The following is a 16498-nucleotide window of genomic DNA, read 5'->3' on the forward strand; positions in this document are numbered from 1 at the left end:
GCCGGAAATGGGGGCGGGATTTCCGTAGACAGGGGCTGTCGTGCGCCCTCTCGCGGCCCTGGGCCGACGGCGCCCCGGAGTGCACGCTCATGGCAGCGCACGGCACTGTGAATCACCAAAGGTGGGTAATCAGCGGTCTCTCTACAGGGTCTCTGAATGTTTGACTCCTGCCGAATTTCCTTGCAGTTCTTCAGGAAATTGGGCTCTTCTCAGAACGAGAGGATCTGAGTTTTTCAATCATCTTCCTGTATTTTGTACCTCTCCTCATGTTTAGCTTGTTATACGATATAGCTCGTCTCATCTTTCTATTATAAATACTGATTTTTGTGCGACAGAGAAGAGCTTATTTCACTTGTGAAATACCTGCCCCTTGACAGGTTCTCTGGACGAGTTTGTGGAATGGCTAATGATTTCTCATGAGTTCCAACACTCAAAAGTCTATGATTCTTAATGTTTTATTTTGAAACCTTTTTTGCTTTAATTTAATCACTGCTTGATAAACAGTTATATCAGTGAGATTCATCTGCATTTCAGTTTTTTATAACTATAACTTTTCTGTAAATTCTGTCTCCTTAGTAATTCCTCCGCATTAGTTTTAACAGGAAGATTTATGCATTGCAAGAATAACTATGTTTTTCAAAATGATTGTCTAAAGACTTTTTTTTCATGAATAAATTTAAGAATTCTGCTTTAGTTTTTTTTTTCTTGTTTTTGTTTTTAAAGTCTGCAATTATGAGAACATCCTGACAGTCTGGCCTAGCAGTCCTGACCTAGAGAGGAAAGGCCAGTAGAAGCTCCAAAGAATCTGACCTCCCTTGTAGGTGCTGGTCTTACAGAGACCGAGAAGAAACCTTTCAGTCTCTGGATCCCACTTTAGAGCCAAGAATCCCATTCTATCCAGAACTCTTCTTTCCCTCTCTTCCAACTTCCTCAATTTCCCCACTGCTCTCCTTTACACACATTCTCAGAGACAGCAGAACCTGTACCACTGGAGTATTACTTCATCAGACAAATTGAAAACATTAGCCTGTGCTCTTCCCAAGAGTCTGAATTCCTTCTCAAACATAATGATTTATCTGTGGTCACTCCCGTCCTTTCAGCCTCTTGTCCAGTCTCTCCAAGGATGAGGCATCTCCATTACAGTTCAAAATGAACTTCTCCCAGCTTCATCACACTCCATGTATCACTATCCCTGCTCTCTATTTCCCTCCCTAGTGCATCTTTCCCCTTGGCTGATTAATATATGCAAATCTCTTCCATCCTCCATTTTTTCCCTAATGACTTCTCCTTTTAATTGCTGTTTTATTTTCCTCATTCTCTGGTTGTCTTTACTTCAAAAAAAAGGAAAGAAAAAGAAAAAAAAACTATATTTCTCTTGGTATCTCCACTTCATCTTCTCTATTATCACAGCCCAAGCCTGTGCTAGCTTTTTAAAGAATTAGGTCATACTCTTGGCCCATTTAAAGTGTATAATCAACTAAAAATCTTTGGATCATTTTTAAGCACTTGTTGCCAAGCTAATCTTTCCCATCTTGATTTTGAGCAATCTGTCATTTAAACACAAACTTAACAAATGGAAGTTTACATGATTCCTACTAATGTAATCTGGTTTCTCAGTTACGTCACCCCCAGCTTCGTGTCATTTCCCAATCACTCAATCCACACTAAGCTCAGTTTGGGCTAGATCCTCTTGGATCTTCCATAGCCTTCCTGAATACTTGGACTAAGAGGGGTCACTGGGCTACCCCATACTAACTTCACAGGGATTGTACCCAGAGGTTCCTGTGAACCCTTTTGAGATCCTGCCCATAATATTCTACTGTAACTGCTCTCAATAAGATCACCAAGAATCTCCAAATAATGTGAAATTTTTTAAGTGTTCACTGAATTACATTATTTCTTTTTTAACCTCACTAGATCTCTCTGCTGCAGTTTTCCTTTCTCACATTAGAATTTTGACTCTCTTGGCTCCCTTAACAGCCTCTTTACCAGCTTCTCCTCCTACCTTCATTCCTTCGTCCTCCTGCCTCTTCAATGTAGATTACTCTCAGGGTCCCACTCCTGACCCACCTTTCTACTTCTCTTTTTGTTCTGCTTGCTCTTCTGGTGTGATCTCATCCATCTACCTAAGGCAGAAAGATTCATAAACCTTATGTCTGTGACACCTATATGAAGAAATAATGACTGGACTCACTGTATACAGCAGGTAAAGTAAAATGTCTGCCTCTCGAGAGGTTTCTTTATGACTCCACTTAATAGATTCTATATGGGCTGAATGTACCTGTGCACACATGTGGTATATAAAACTTTACTGAAGATTATTTCTATCATTAAAAACATTATTTACTCTTCTTTAAAAAAAATTTTTAAGCAAGGTCACACAGAGCAAATAATTTATATTGTGGGTCATCAGGAAATTAGGCTAAAATAGCTAATAATAATAATTATAACTAATGATTAATTATTCAATTTAAAATTGTTAACCCAAAAATCTAAATAACAAAAAATAATAGTGTAGCAGATACTGTCATCCCATTGACCTCCTCTCAGCACTTCCCATTCAATACATGCAACTTTTAACCTGAGGAGTTTTTCTCAGCCCCTCCAGGGCAGTCAAGAAGCACCAAGGACCCTGAGAGCAGTCTTCAACCAATGACACTTGAAAACTGAAGGATAAATACATATGCCAAGTGTGGTAGGCTGAAGAATATCCTCTGAAGATATCAGGCCCTGAAACTGGTGAATTTTGTGTTTTAGAGCCAAAGGTATGATTAAGGATCTTGAGATAGGGAGATGATTCTGGACTGTCCAGGTGGGCCCTAAATGCAATCACATGTGTTCCTTAGGGAAACTAGGCAGAGGGGGATTTCATGCCGATGGAAGAGGAGGAGACCTTGTGGCCACAGAATCGGACAGTGCAGTGATGTAACCACAAGTCAAGGAGGGCCAGCAGCCACCAGAAGCAGGAAGAGGCAAGGAGCAGACTCTCCCGTGGAGCCTCTGGAGGCAGGATGGCCCTGCTGACTGCATGATTCCAAAGATACTGATTTCGAACTTTTGGCCTCTAGACCTGTGAGAGAATAAGTTTTCATTGTTTTCAGCTACCAAATTTGTGGTGATTGTCACAGTGACCACAGAACACTAATGTACCAATATTTATACCCATAAGTACACCAATGTCCTCACTTCTCAAAAGCAGAATGACTCTGAGGCACCTTCTGTTGTCTCCAGGAGTCTGCAGCAGAGTTGAGCCCTACCTGCAGGGTTACCCACCCATCAGCCTACTCTGTTATTGACTTTCTCTTCTCAGTCTCACTTGCTCATTCTTCCGTCAGTGGTTCCAGGTCTCTCCTTCAACATAAACCACATACTCTCGAATCCTTCTATATTAGTTTCTTGGAGTTGCTATAACAAAGTACCATAAACTGTGTGGCTTATAACAAAAAAATTTGTTCTCTCACAGTTCTGGAGGCCGTAAGTTGGAAATACAATAAAGGTGTTGATTCAGTTGGTTCCTCTTCAGGGCTCTGAGGAGAAGTCTGTTTCATGCTTCTCTCCTAGCTTCTGGTGATGGCTGGCAATTCATGGCATTCTCTGGTTTGTAAATGCATCTCTCCTATCTCTGCCTCCATCTTTACATAGCATTCTCCCCTGTCTCTGTGTCTTCACGTGGCCATCTTCCCCTCATGTAAGAACACTAGTTATATTGGATCAAGGACCCAGTTTCATGACATTATCACAACTTGGTAACATCTGTAAAGATCCTATGCCCAAATAAAGTCACATTTCTACATACTGGGGATAAGAATTATAACATCTTTTGTAAGGCACATACTTCAACTCATAACACCTTGACTCAGTGTCAAATTTGGGGACCCCTAACCTAAGACAATTATCACTTAATAAGCATCTTTATTTCCAAAGCATAAGCATTTTTATTTCCCTAAATATAATTATTTTTCCTCAGTAATCTTATGATATTGTGTCTATTTCAAAGTTAATAAATCTGAGGATTAGATATTATGGTGTAGTCAAGTCTGTGTTTTACCAGGCAGGAAATGTAATAAGATGCCAGTTCTACCAGTGGGAGTGGTTTTCAGCAAAAGAGATCAAATACCTTAAGCTTTTTCTTTTTTTCCCCTCTCATCTGCAATATTATAGATCAGGAAACAAAGAGGGATTTTCCTAGGGTTGTGATAATCTTTTCTATTTGAGATTTTGTTGATAAATTTAATTTCTAAGACCTAATGTTTCCTTTCTTTACTTGAATTGTCTGTTCAGAGTCACTCTTGTTTATTCATTGCTTTCCAGAATCTTTGGGGAAGGGGGAGTAGACTCCACACACAAAGTCATGTCCAGTTTCCGATAATCCCTTTGGCAGCAATAGTTGCTCACTCTCTCTCTGTACCAGCCTCTGCTAGGAGCTCTCTGTGAAAGAGTGTTCTACAAAACAAGGACACATTGTCTCTGCCTCTATTCTAAAGCTGCTGGTAAGTACCCTGCACAGGGAAGAGACCATAAGATGAAACTAATATCTTAGATACCTTGTATATCACAATGTGCCCCGGCTTATTCTAATATTCTCTACTTCATCTTTCACCAAAGGCCAAGTCCTTCCTTTGGTTACAAGTTTGGAAATACTTCCACTTATGGGCTTATCCACATATAGTCCTAAAACCTGCTTAGGTGGCATTTATGCTTCTGATTGCTTCCCTTCCTTTTATAAGCTGATACTGCTAATTATTATTTTTTTAATTGTTTATTTATTTGGCTGTACCCAGTTTTGTGGGCTTGCCAGGGGGCACTACTGGTAAAGAATCTGCCTGCCAGTGCCTGAGACTCAAGAGACCTGTATTCTATTCCTGGGTCAGGAAGATCCCCTGGAGAAGGAAATGGCAACCCACTCTAGTATTCTTGCCTAGATAATTCCATGGACAGAAGATCCTGGTGGGCTACAGTCCATGGTGTCGTGAAGAGTCGGACACGACTGAGCACACACACACATTCTACATACCCAGTCTTAGTTGCAGCAGGTGGCAGCTTCTATCTTCATTGCAGATTGTGGGATCTTAGTTGATTAGTTGTGGCATTCGAACTCTTAGTTGCGACATATTGGGATCTAGTTCCCTGACCAGGGATCAAACTCAGGCCCCCTACATTGAAAGCATGGAGTCTTAGCTGCTGAACCACCAGGGAAGTCCATGTTGCTAATAATTAAAATCCTCTCAGGTGAATAAATGGATGCATAAGTGAAATAAGTAGATATTTATGAATAGATTGATGAGAGATCTTGATGATTGTCTCCTCCAACATCTGTCACACCTGAAAGAAGATAAAGTCTGCCCCTAAGGAATCCCTCTCTTGGGCTCATTAGGAGCAAAAGGACTTTTTAATATCCAGAAATTATGGGAATGAGCGCCTTCTGGAGGTGGCAAAGATGGAAAGTGGAGGAACAGTACAAGGTAAGTGAAAGAGGCGCCAAAACAGCTAGGTTTTAAACATCAGAGGCATGTATGTCATAACATCATGATAATTTCAGTAGGCATCGGTTCAGTTCAGTTCAGTCGCTCAGTCGTGTCCGACTCTTTGCAACCCCATGAATCGCAGCACGCCAGGCCTCCCTGTCCATCACCAACTCCCGGAGGCATATGAGTTATCTATTTCTGCTTAACAAATTACTCTAAAAGCTATCAACTTAAAGCAATAATAAACATTTATTATTTCACATAATCTCTGTGCATCTGGAGCTTAGGAGTGGTTTAGCAGGATGGTTCTGCTTCTGAAAGTTGCAGTCTTAACTGTTGGCCAAGGCTACAGTCATCCGAAGACTTTACTGAGGCTCAAGGGTTAATTTTTTTTTTTCTTTTTTAAAATTTATTTTTAATCAGAGGATAATGGCTTTACAATATTATGGTGGCTTCTGCCATACGACAATGCGAATCAGCCATAAGTCTACATATGTCCTCTCCCTTTTAAATCTCCCCCGGAAGGATTAACTTTTGGGATGGCTCACTCATGGCTCTTGGCAGGACGTATCATTCCTTACTTACTGGCTGTTGGCAGGAAGCTTCAGTTTCTTACTGCATGAACTTCTCCATAGGGCTGCTTGAGTGTCTTCATGATACAGCAGCTGGCTTTCCCCAGAGCAAGTTATCCAAGAGAGAGCAAGGGGAAAACTCTAATGCCTCTTAAAGATCTTAGTCATGGAAGTCATCACTCCCACTATTCAGTTTGTTAAAAATGAGTCACTTTATTTCAGACCACTCCCAATGATAGGGGAATTAGAGTATACTTTTTTGAAGAGAAAATATCAGAGAATTTGTGGACATATTGTAAAAACATAAGTTTTGGATTCAGTGAACATTTATTGAGCATCTTTACTGGGATCTGAGTAGGCACTGGATTTCAAACACAGATTATTTTCCTATTACCCAAGGCTAAAGAAATCAGAATTTTATATAGATAGACGAGATGATTTTAGAATACGGGACGTTACATGACTATGATAGGTTTAAAGTTGAATGTGTAGGTGAGATTTAAATCATGGACAGCATGAGAGACTGACTTTCTACTGAGAAGATAAGAAAGATGATTTTGTAACCTATTCACACTGTCACCTAGTCACACTGTAACCAGTGTGACTGCCCATTCATTAAACCTTGTAGGTCCTGAACTGAGACCTTGTAGGTCCTGAACTAATACCAAAGTACAGGAGTCATAACTAATTCTATCTTTTAACCTGAGACACCTGGGTCATTACTCTGTATTTATAAACAATAAATATTTACTGTATTTTGGATTATATTTAACTGATGAATTGAGGTGAATCTTAGGTATAAGTTTAGGTACCCCCCTTGGTTGTTGTAGATTTTGATTATTCTGGGTGTTTTGTTACTTATTTGACATGGTCAGCTCTTTGGGATTTAGAACAGTCATAGGGGCACAGACGTGAGGCTCATGGCCAGATACTGCCAGAGGAGTAGTTGTGTTTGGTTAAAATTGTGTGTGTGTGATACTTTTCATTGATTTTTAAATACCTTTGAGTGGACCATACACTCACTCAGTATTTAGTCTCTAGTTCCCCCACCAGCCCCTGTACTTCCTGTTGTCTGTTATCCATCAGCCTTATTGGTCCCTAAAGATTCTTGAGTATGAGACATGCATCTTGATTTTAAATCTCAGGATTGCATGGCATAATATTAGTTCAGCCTATTCTTACCATCCCAAAGGTGAACTGCTTTCAGTAGATCAATCACTTTAGGTCAAAAGTACTGTTTTGGTTGTTGTTGTTTAGTTGCTAAGTTGTGTCCAACTCTTTGTGACCCGTGAGTCTGGGTGAACTCTGGGAGTTGGTGATGGACAGGGAGGCCTGGCGTGCTGTGATTCATGGGGTCGCAAAGAGTCGGCCAGGACTGAGTGACTGAACTGAACTGAACTGAACTGAAGTGTAGCCCACCAGGCTCCTCTGTCCATGGGATTTCCCAGGCAAGAATACTGGAGTGGGTTGGTAGCTATCTCCTTTTTAGCTTAGTCAGTATCCACTTGCATTCTGCTAAACCCTTGTTTTCTCTCCAGTTCTTTTTTCCTTTCCTTTCTATTCAGCATTCTTGGTGAATATTCGCCTTTTCAGTTTCTCTCAATTGCCACACCCCAAATGGAAAAAAGCTTGAGGATAACAGTGCCTACCAGTGAGTGAGATGGTATACAGTACCTGGCTGCAAAAGGTGTGGTAAACTTAAGAAACAGTCCCTCCTCCTTTCTGGCAAATAATTTCAAGACCTTCTGTGAGGCTCTTTTCATAGCTCTTCCACTTTGGTTCTCTTTTCCAATCTTTATTGTCAGTTCATTCATTTATCCTTTTATTAATTTACCCATGTAACAAATATTAACTAGCCACTTAACTATCAGCCAGTGTCCAGGCATGAGAACGAGAAAATGATACCATCCCTGCACTTGTAGGGCTTTGGTCTACTGGTGGGAAGCAGATAATAGTCAAACAAACCACCCAGATAGATGTAAAGTTTTCTAATTTTAAAACATTTGGTGTAATTCATTTCAGTTCAGTTCAGTCGCTCAGTCGTGTCCGACTCTTTGCGACGCCATGAATCACAGCATGCCAGGCCTCCCTGTCCATCACCAACTCCCAGAGTTCACTCAGACTCATGTCCATCGAGTCAGTGATGCCATCCAGCCATCTCCTCCTCTGGCGTCCCCTTCTCCTCCTGCCCCCAATCCCTCCCAGCATCAGAGTCTTTTCCAATGAGTCACCTCTTTGCATGAGGTGGCCAAAGTACTGGAGTTTCAGCTTTAGCATCATTCCTTCCAAAGAAATCCCCTTAGTGCCAAAAAAGAGAGAATATGGTGTTAAGACCTATTATGATAAGGGACTATGGCCTCATCAGAGGTCATATGAGGCTTTTACTAAAGAACTGATGACTGAGCTGAGATCTAAAGGAAAGAGGAGTTAACTGTGTATATGTGTGTGTGGTGGTCATGGCAGTGGTGATGGTCATCATTGTCTCAGAATTTTTAGCAAGTGGAACAATGTGTGCAAAGCCCTGTGATCAAAGGGAACAGAAGCTGATTGCCCATCACTTTGCTGCTCTCTTGCTTTTTCTTTCTTAACTTCCATCCTTTCTTTTCCTCACTTCCTCCCCCTGTTTCTTTCTTCTTCCTTGAATGCAGAGTTAACACCTTCCTCAGTTCTTGACACATTATCATCATTCATCCATGCAGAGACTCTGTTACATTCTCATTTATCAGTATACTCAGTTTTAACCCTTTTTAGCAATTCCTTTCTCTTTCTTCCATATTCAGCCATTGTTTATATAGATTTTAAAAATTTATTGATGTTCTTGAAAAAAGGCATATTTGTTTTGTATGTATGTACTGTTCATCTGGAGAAGGCAATGGCACCCCACTCCAGTACTCTTGCCTGGAGAATCCCATGGACGGAGGACCCTGGTAGGCTGCAGTCCATGGGGTCGCTAAGAGTCAGACACGACTGAGCAACTTCACTTTCACTTTTCACTTTCATGCATTGGAGAAGGAAATGGCAACCCACTCCAGTGTTCTTGCCTGGAGAATCCCAGGTACAGGGGAGCCTGGTGGGCTGCTGTCTCTGGGGTCGCACAGAGTCGGACACGACTGAAGTGACTTAGCAGCAACTATTCATCTATGTAAATGATTTTTATTATTCTCATTTCTTTTTTTCACTTGGCAGTGGTTTTAATATAGTTATTCTGTGTATATCTGTGTATCCTAACCTCACTCTGTGTGTATCTGATCTGTTGTTGCTAATTGTTCCATAGTTCTTCGTCTTGTTTATTACATATTTATGTCAATTTAGGATTGTCTCAAATTCTTTTCCACCTCACACAAGAACTACAACAACACACCTTAATGCACACTTTAATGAGCATCCTCTAGTATTCCTCTTAAGGACCTGTGAGAAATTTCCTTTGAAGGATATAATCAGGAGAGCAATTGCTGGGTCACAAGTTATGCATGTACTTGATTTGACTAAGTCATGCCAGCTGGATCACCAGAATAACTCAGCTATCAGAGGTTTTCTGTTATACGGTTACCTCATCCCCACTGCCCTCCAACAGAGCACCCTAGAATCTTCTATTCAATTTTTTTTCCTCCTGTATTCTGTTTATCCTTCACACATCCATTGTGAGCAAGCCACAGGCGTTCTCTTCTCTCCCCAGTGGCCTAAATCCAGAGCCAGTTTATCACAGCCCCTTCAGGAATTTACAATACACAGTTGTATACTAACGATAATCATCATCTCCTAAAGGGGATTTCTGTTGTCCGTTTTGTTAAACATTTAAAACCACATGAGATGGCCTATAATTTGTATACTTCTCCGTGGTGCCCTTTCAACTCACAAATATTTCTTAGGATTATCTCATCACTGAGGTGGACTAGAAGCAGGTTGGACCAAAGAAATTTTTTACTTAATCTCAAAAGAAGAAGTGTAAATGACTTAAGTAATATGGTTGTGGGGTGGGCTGGGATGGAGAAGGAGGTAGGTCCACCTTCATTAGTAGTACTTTTCAAAGAAAAGTATAGTAGTTTGAAATAATTAAAGGAAGTCCTCTTGTAAAGTTGGAAAGTTTTTTTTTAAGAGATAGGATCTAGCTTGGTGAGGGTTTAGGATGATGGGCACTTTCACACACTGCTGGTAGGAAATGTAAAATTGTACAACCTTTTCACAAAGCAATTTGAAAATGTGTATCAAAGGACAAAACAGTGACTTGACAGTGCAGAAAACGAAGGCATCATCTTGACTAAGTTATTAAAGTTAGTGTTACAAGTATTGGGAATAAACTAGCATTCTGCAGCTCCTGCTACTAGGCATGAGGACACAACATCACTTCAGTGGTATTCTTACCAAAAATTCATAACCTGGATTGAATTATGAAGAAGCAATTAAGCCAAACCTAAACCGAAGGATCTTATAAAACAGCCAGCCAATCTTTTTCAAAACTGTCAAGGTCATTCAGAATGAACTAATGGCAACCCACTCCAGTATTCTTGCCTGGAGAATCCCAGGAACGGGGGAGCCTGGTGGGCTGCTGTCTATGGGATCGCACAGAGTTGGACACGATTGAAGTGACTTAGCAGCAGCAGCAGATCAAATTAAAATGTGAAAATTTCAAAATTTCCTTAAAAATGATGAAGAATTTCAAGACAACAATGACAGAGCATTAAATCAGATGTGCAGGACAGGACCCTGTGCAACTGGACAGATAACCCAGAGGTCATGGAAGACAAAGAAAGACAGAAACCGTCCTGCGTTGCAGGGGTAGAAGGAGACATGAAAACTAACAGGAATGCTTGATCCTGCACCAAATCAGTCACATTAGCAGGACAAACCAAACAACTTAAATAAGGTCTGTTTCTTAGTTCAGTTAAGTCGCTCAGTCATGTCTGACTCTTGGTGACCCCATGGACTGCAGCACACCAGGCCTCCCTGTCCATCACCAACCCCCGGAGCCTACTCAAACTCATGGCAATCACGTCAGTGATGCCATCCAACCATCTCATCCTCTGTTGTCCCCTTCTCCTCCCGCCTTCAATCTTTCCCAGCATCAGGGTCTTTTCCAATGAGTCAGTTCTTTGCATCAGGTGGCCAAAGTTGGAGTTACAGCTTCAGCATCAGTCCTTCCAATGAATATTCAGGACTGATTTCCTTTAGGATGGACTGGTTGGATCTCCTTGCAGTCCAAGGGACTTTATTATTTGCTTCTTCACAGTTCATAGTTATGATATGTGTTTGGAAATGGATTTCAGACTATTCTTCTAAAGAATTGCTACTTAATCCATTTTAAAATATCATAAAAGGGCTTCCCTGGTGGCTCAATGGTAAAGAGTCCGCCTGCCAGTGCAGGAGACATGATCCCTGGTCTTGGAAGGTCCCACATGCCAAGGAGCAACTAATCCCGTGCACCACAACTACTGAGCCCACACTCTAGAGCCTGCGAACTGCAACTACTGGAGTCCATGTGCCCTGGAGCCTGTGTGCCACAGCAAGAGAAGCCACCACAATGAGAGCCAGGACACGGCTACTAGAGGGCAGCCCCTGCTTGCCACAACCAGAGAAAAGCCCACACAACACTGAAGACCCAGCACAGGCAATACATAAATGCGCAAATAAATAAAAATATTTAAAAAATAAAATATCATAGAAAGGAAAAATATAAAAATCCAAAAAAAAACCCTCCATCATTCTCTTTTCATATCTGTCTTTTTTTATCTTTATCAAACTGGAGATGCTGATTTTATACATCATCATAATTATGATAAACAATTATGTTTCTCTACCTTTTATCTAATACTGTTTTGTAAAATGTCCCCATATTTCTATATTTTATCATTTTAATCAACTTTGTAATATTTCATAGATAAACCTAGTTTTTTGTACACTTTCTATATTAATTTAATACAGTTTTAAATAAGTGATTTCTTACTTTTAACTATTAAACATTTTGTTACAGGCCTTCTTGTGTAGCTTTTATTTTATTATTGTGAATTATTTCCTTATGACACATTCCCAGGAGTAGGATTGAGGTGCCTCTTGATATGTGTCATCAATTTGCTTTCCAAAAGGATCAGTTTGCATTTCTAGAGCGTCTTATCTCTCTGGGTTTGTGGCTGTCCTGCTGTGGTTTACCAAACAGCAGTTGCTTTGTGATCTTACCATCATTCTCACCCTTGTGGTTAATCTGCAGTACACATCTTCTCAATACTTGTATTCTAACTATAATCCGTAACCTTAGTCCTAGTCACCTTCTCTTCCTAGCTAAGGGTTTACCAGGCATGCATGGAATTTAAATCATTTGTGGAAATTGAGGATGATTCAAGGAAGAGGAACTTAGAAGAGTACTTAGAAGAAACAGCCAAAATGTAGGAGGAAAAAAATGGAGACAATAGAGAAATGAGACCTAACGAAAAAGTGTTTCTTTTAAACAGCTGAAAGGTTCATATGAAGGTGACTAAAGAGTAAGGCAGTGATCAGATGTGAGTTTATTGGAAAGTGCTTTGCTTGCAGCATGGGGAAATGTTTGAAGTGGCCCCAAGTGAATGTGGAGAAACTGGTTGGAGGTTGCTTCTGTCACCCAGGGAAGAGACGATGGTGACTTAGTCTGGGTGGGTAGATATTGTGAAGTGAGTACATTTAGAGTATATTTACATTGGATCCTTAGACCTTATCCATCTTATAGCTGAAAGTTTGTAAGGATCTCAGTTATCTAGTTTCAGAGGATCTAATGTAAAACATGGTGAACTACAGTTAATAACATTGTATTATATAATTAAAAAAAATATTCAGGAAGGTAAAACAAACAGACCTTAGTGACTACTTGGTATTGTTGTTATAGTTGCTCAGTGTTGTCCAGCTGTTCTGCGACTCCATGGACTGTAGCCTGCCAGGGTCCTCTGTCCATGGGATTTTCCAGGCAAGAATACTGGAGTGGGTTGCCACTCCCTCCTTCAGGGTGTATTCCCAACCCAGGCACTGAACCCTTGGCTCCTGCATTGGCAGGCGGATTCTTTTACCACCTAGCTACCTGGGGAGCCCAGACTAGGGTATATTAGCCTCCTAAGGCTGTGATAACTAATTACCAGAGATTTAGTGCTTTAAGACAACAGGAATTTATTCTTTCACAGTTCTGGAGACCAGAAGTCTGAAATCAAGATGCTGGCAAGGGGACTACTCTGGTGGCTGTGGTGAAGAATCCACCTGCCTGCCAATGCAGGAAACACGGGTTTCGATCCCAGGTCCAGGGAAGATCCCACATGTTGCGGAGCAACTAAGCCCACGTGCCACAACTGTTGAGCTGATGCTTTAGAACCAGCAACTACAACTGCTGAGCCCACGCACTACAGCGACCGTGGCATGCATGCCCTAAAGCCTGTGTTCTGCAACAGGAGAAGCCGCTGCAATGAGACACCTATGCACTGCAACTGGAGAGTAGCCCCTGCTAGCTGCAGCTGGAGCAAGCCCACGGGCAGCAACAAAGACCCAGAACAGTAACAAATAATAAATAAATAAAATTAAAAAAAAATTATGTTGGCAGCGTTGGTTTCTTCTGAAGGCTCTGAGAGAGAATGCACTTCATGCCTCTCTCCTAACTGATGGTGTTGCCAGAAATCCTTTGTGTTCCTTTGGCCTACAGATGCATCATTCAAATCTCTGCCTCCATCTTCACATGGTCTTCTTCCCAGAGTCTTCATGTGCCTTCTACTCTTTTTTTTTTGCCACTCATTACTATTTGAATATTTTAACTTTTATTTTATATTGGCATGTAGGTGATTAACAATGTTGTATTAGTCTCAGGTATATAGCTAAGTGATTTAGTTATACATACATACATATATATGTGTGTGTGTGTTTATACATATATATATTCTTTCTGTTTCAATTTCTTTTCCCATATAGGTTATTACACCTATTGAGTAGAGTTTCCTGTGCTATACAGTAGGTCCTGTGATTATCTGTATTATATATAGTAGTGTGTATATGTTAGTTCTGAACTGTTAATTTATCCCTCCTCCAGATATGGAATACTTCGTGAATTTGTGGGTTATCCTTGCACAGGGACCATGTTAATCTTCTCTGTATCATTCCAGTTTTAGTATATGTGCTGCAAAAGCAATCCCTTCTCTTTTTTCTTTTATAAGGACACCGATCACAGCTACTTATTAGCTCTGTGAGGAAGGGAGTATGTCTAATCCAGGATTGTCTCATTTTGGAAAGCTTATCTTAATTATATCTGCAAAGACTCTTTTCTAATAAAGTCACATTCATAAGTCCTTGGGGTTAGAACTTGGACATATCTTTTTCAGAGATAAATTCAACCCACTACACTTGGCTAATTGGATAAGAAAGAGGGTGCTATAAGAAAGAGAAGGACTCTTGGGTTTTAGGTGTGAGCAACTAAAATATTGTCATTTGGTGAGATATGGAATATTATAATAGGAGAAGATTTAGAGAAGGCAATTATGAGTTTAGACTTGGAGGTACTGGGATGGAGGTGACTTTAAGATCACCAAGCAGAGATACTGGGTATACAGTTGGCATATAGGATCTGGAGAAACTGAGTGGATGGTGGTGGTATGTATTAATATGGAGAATGCTGGAAGAAAACTAGGAGAGGCTCATTTAATCATATTTATTATGTCTGTTATTGTTGTTCAGTCACTAAGTCGTGTCTGACTCTGCGACCCCATGGACTGCAGCATGCCAGTCTTCTCTGTCCTTCACTATCTCTCAAAGTTTGCTCAAATTCATGTCCATTGAGTTGGTGATGCTATGTAACCATCTCTTCCTCTACCGTCTTCTGCCCTCAATCTTTCCCAGCATCATGGTCTTTTCCAATGAGTTGTCTCTTTGCATCAGGTGGCCAAGGTATTGGAGCTTCAGCATCAGTCCTTCCAGTGAATATTCAGGGTTGATTTCCTTTAGGATGGATAGTTTGATCTCCTTGCAGTCCATGGGACTCTCAGGAGTCTTCTCTATCACAACAACTCAAAAGCATCAATTCTTCAGTGTTCAGCCTTCTTTATGGTCCAACTCTCATATCCATACATGACTAAAAATATCTATATATAAGTATCAAGAAGGCATTCGGATGATAATGTTGGAGCTGTTGATACAAATTCTAGAGTCTTCAGTTGATAGATGGTCATCTAAATACTGAGACTACCTGGGTTAAAGAGGGTTGAATAAGAAGAAAAGAGGGTTCAGAACTATTCCTTTAGGAAATTTCAGTTAAGAGGGAAGAAATTCTTCTTGCCTTGAGGAAATTAAGAAGTAGTAGCCATAGAGGTAGGGGGAAAATGGAGAGTTTGGCAACAATGGAGTAATAAAAACAGAGGAGCAAAAGTGTTTCAAGTTTGAAAGTCAGATGAATGAGTGTTTAAAAATGGAGGGGTGATCAACAGAATGAATGTTGTTGAGAGATTAAGCAAGGTGGGGAGTGGAGTTTCTCTCTTAAATTAGGGACAGGGAAGTCATTAATGAGAGTGGACATGAGCTAGAATGGAGTAAATTGTGGGGCACAGAGTGAGAAAATAGAGACTAGAGACATCTTTAAAATGTTTTTCTTTGGAAATAAACTTACAAAAAGTTACAAACAAAAAATAATACAAGAAACACTCATATCATTCCCAGATTTGCCTAGTGTAACATTTAAAAAAATTTTTTTGAAGTATGGTTTACAATATCATGTTAATTTCTGCTATATAGCAAAGTGATTCATACACACACAGACACATATTCTTTTCTGGTTTAGTTTATCGCAGGGCCTTAAACATAGGTACCTGTGCTATGCAATAGGACTTTGTGTATCCCTCTGTTAACATTTTATCCTATTTGCTTTATCCCTTGTTCTGTGTGCATGCATATTTTTTAAGTCATTTGAGGGTAAATTACATATATCACGGCCTTTTATCCTAAATACTCCAGAGTATGTTTCCTAAAAATAGAAATTTCTTTCTTACAGAATATAGCAATTGTTAATTATAAATATCAAAATTTTTATATTGACACCTTTATTTAATCCACTACGATTAAGACAGTTGTGTTGGCTGATATAATACAGACCTTAATAGAATATTTTCTTTTTCTCTACCTAATACAAAGTGAAAGAAAGTGAAAGTGAAGTCGCTCAGTCATGTCCGACTCTTTGGGACCCTGTGGACTGTAGCCCACTAGGCTCCTCCGTCCATGGGGTTCTCCAGGCAAGAATACTGGAGTGGGTTGTCATTTCCTTCTGCAAGGCAATGCCAAACAATGCTCAAACTACCATACAATTGCACTCATCTCACACGCTAGTAAAGTAATGCTCAAAATTCTCAAAGCTAGGCTTCAGCAATATGTGAACCATGAACTTCCAGATGTTCAAGCTGGTTTTAGGAAAGGCAGAGGAACGAGAGATCAAATTGTCAACATCCACTGGATCTTGGAAAAAGCAAGAGAGTTCCAGAA

The 16498-nt window shown here is 40.3% G+C and overlaps 1 protein-coding gene, 1 long non-coding RNA gene and 1 other non-coding gene across 3 annotated transcripts in view; 2 read left to right on the top strand and 1 right to left on the bottom strand.

Moving 5' to 3' along the window:
- The first annotated feature begins 28 nt into the window (after positions 1-28).
- Positions 29-16498, top strand: part of TBC1D12 (TBC1 domain family member 12) — a 121803-nt gene continuing 105333 nt past the window's right edge. The window contains exon 1 of the mRNA XM_025274145.3: positions 29-121. Coding sequence (XP_025129930.1) covers positions 90-121 — 32 coding nt within the window. The 5' untranslated portion in view covers positions 29-89. The remainder of the gene's footprint in view (positions 122-16498) is intronic.
- Positions 2772-13574, top strand: LOC102399316. Its single transcript, XR_003106207.3, has 3 exons — positions 2772-3072; positions 4312-4490; positions 13177-13574. It is a non-coding gene; the product is annotated as an uncharacterized LOC102399316 (long non-coding RNA).
- LOC112581673 lies at positions 14063-14165 on the bottom strand. The gene has a single exon (XR_003106294.1). It is a non-coding gene; the product is annotated as a U6 spliceosomal RNA (small nuclear RNA).

Source organism: Bubalus bubalis, chromosome 23, assembly GCF_019923935.1.
Source record: "Bubalus bubalis isolate 160015118507 breed Murrah chromosome 23, NDDB_SH_1, whole genome shotgun sequence".
Taxonomy (NCBI): Eukaryota; Metazoa; Chordata; class Mammalia; order Artiodactyla; family Bovidae; genus Bubalus; species Bubalus bubalis.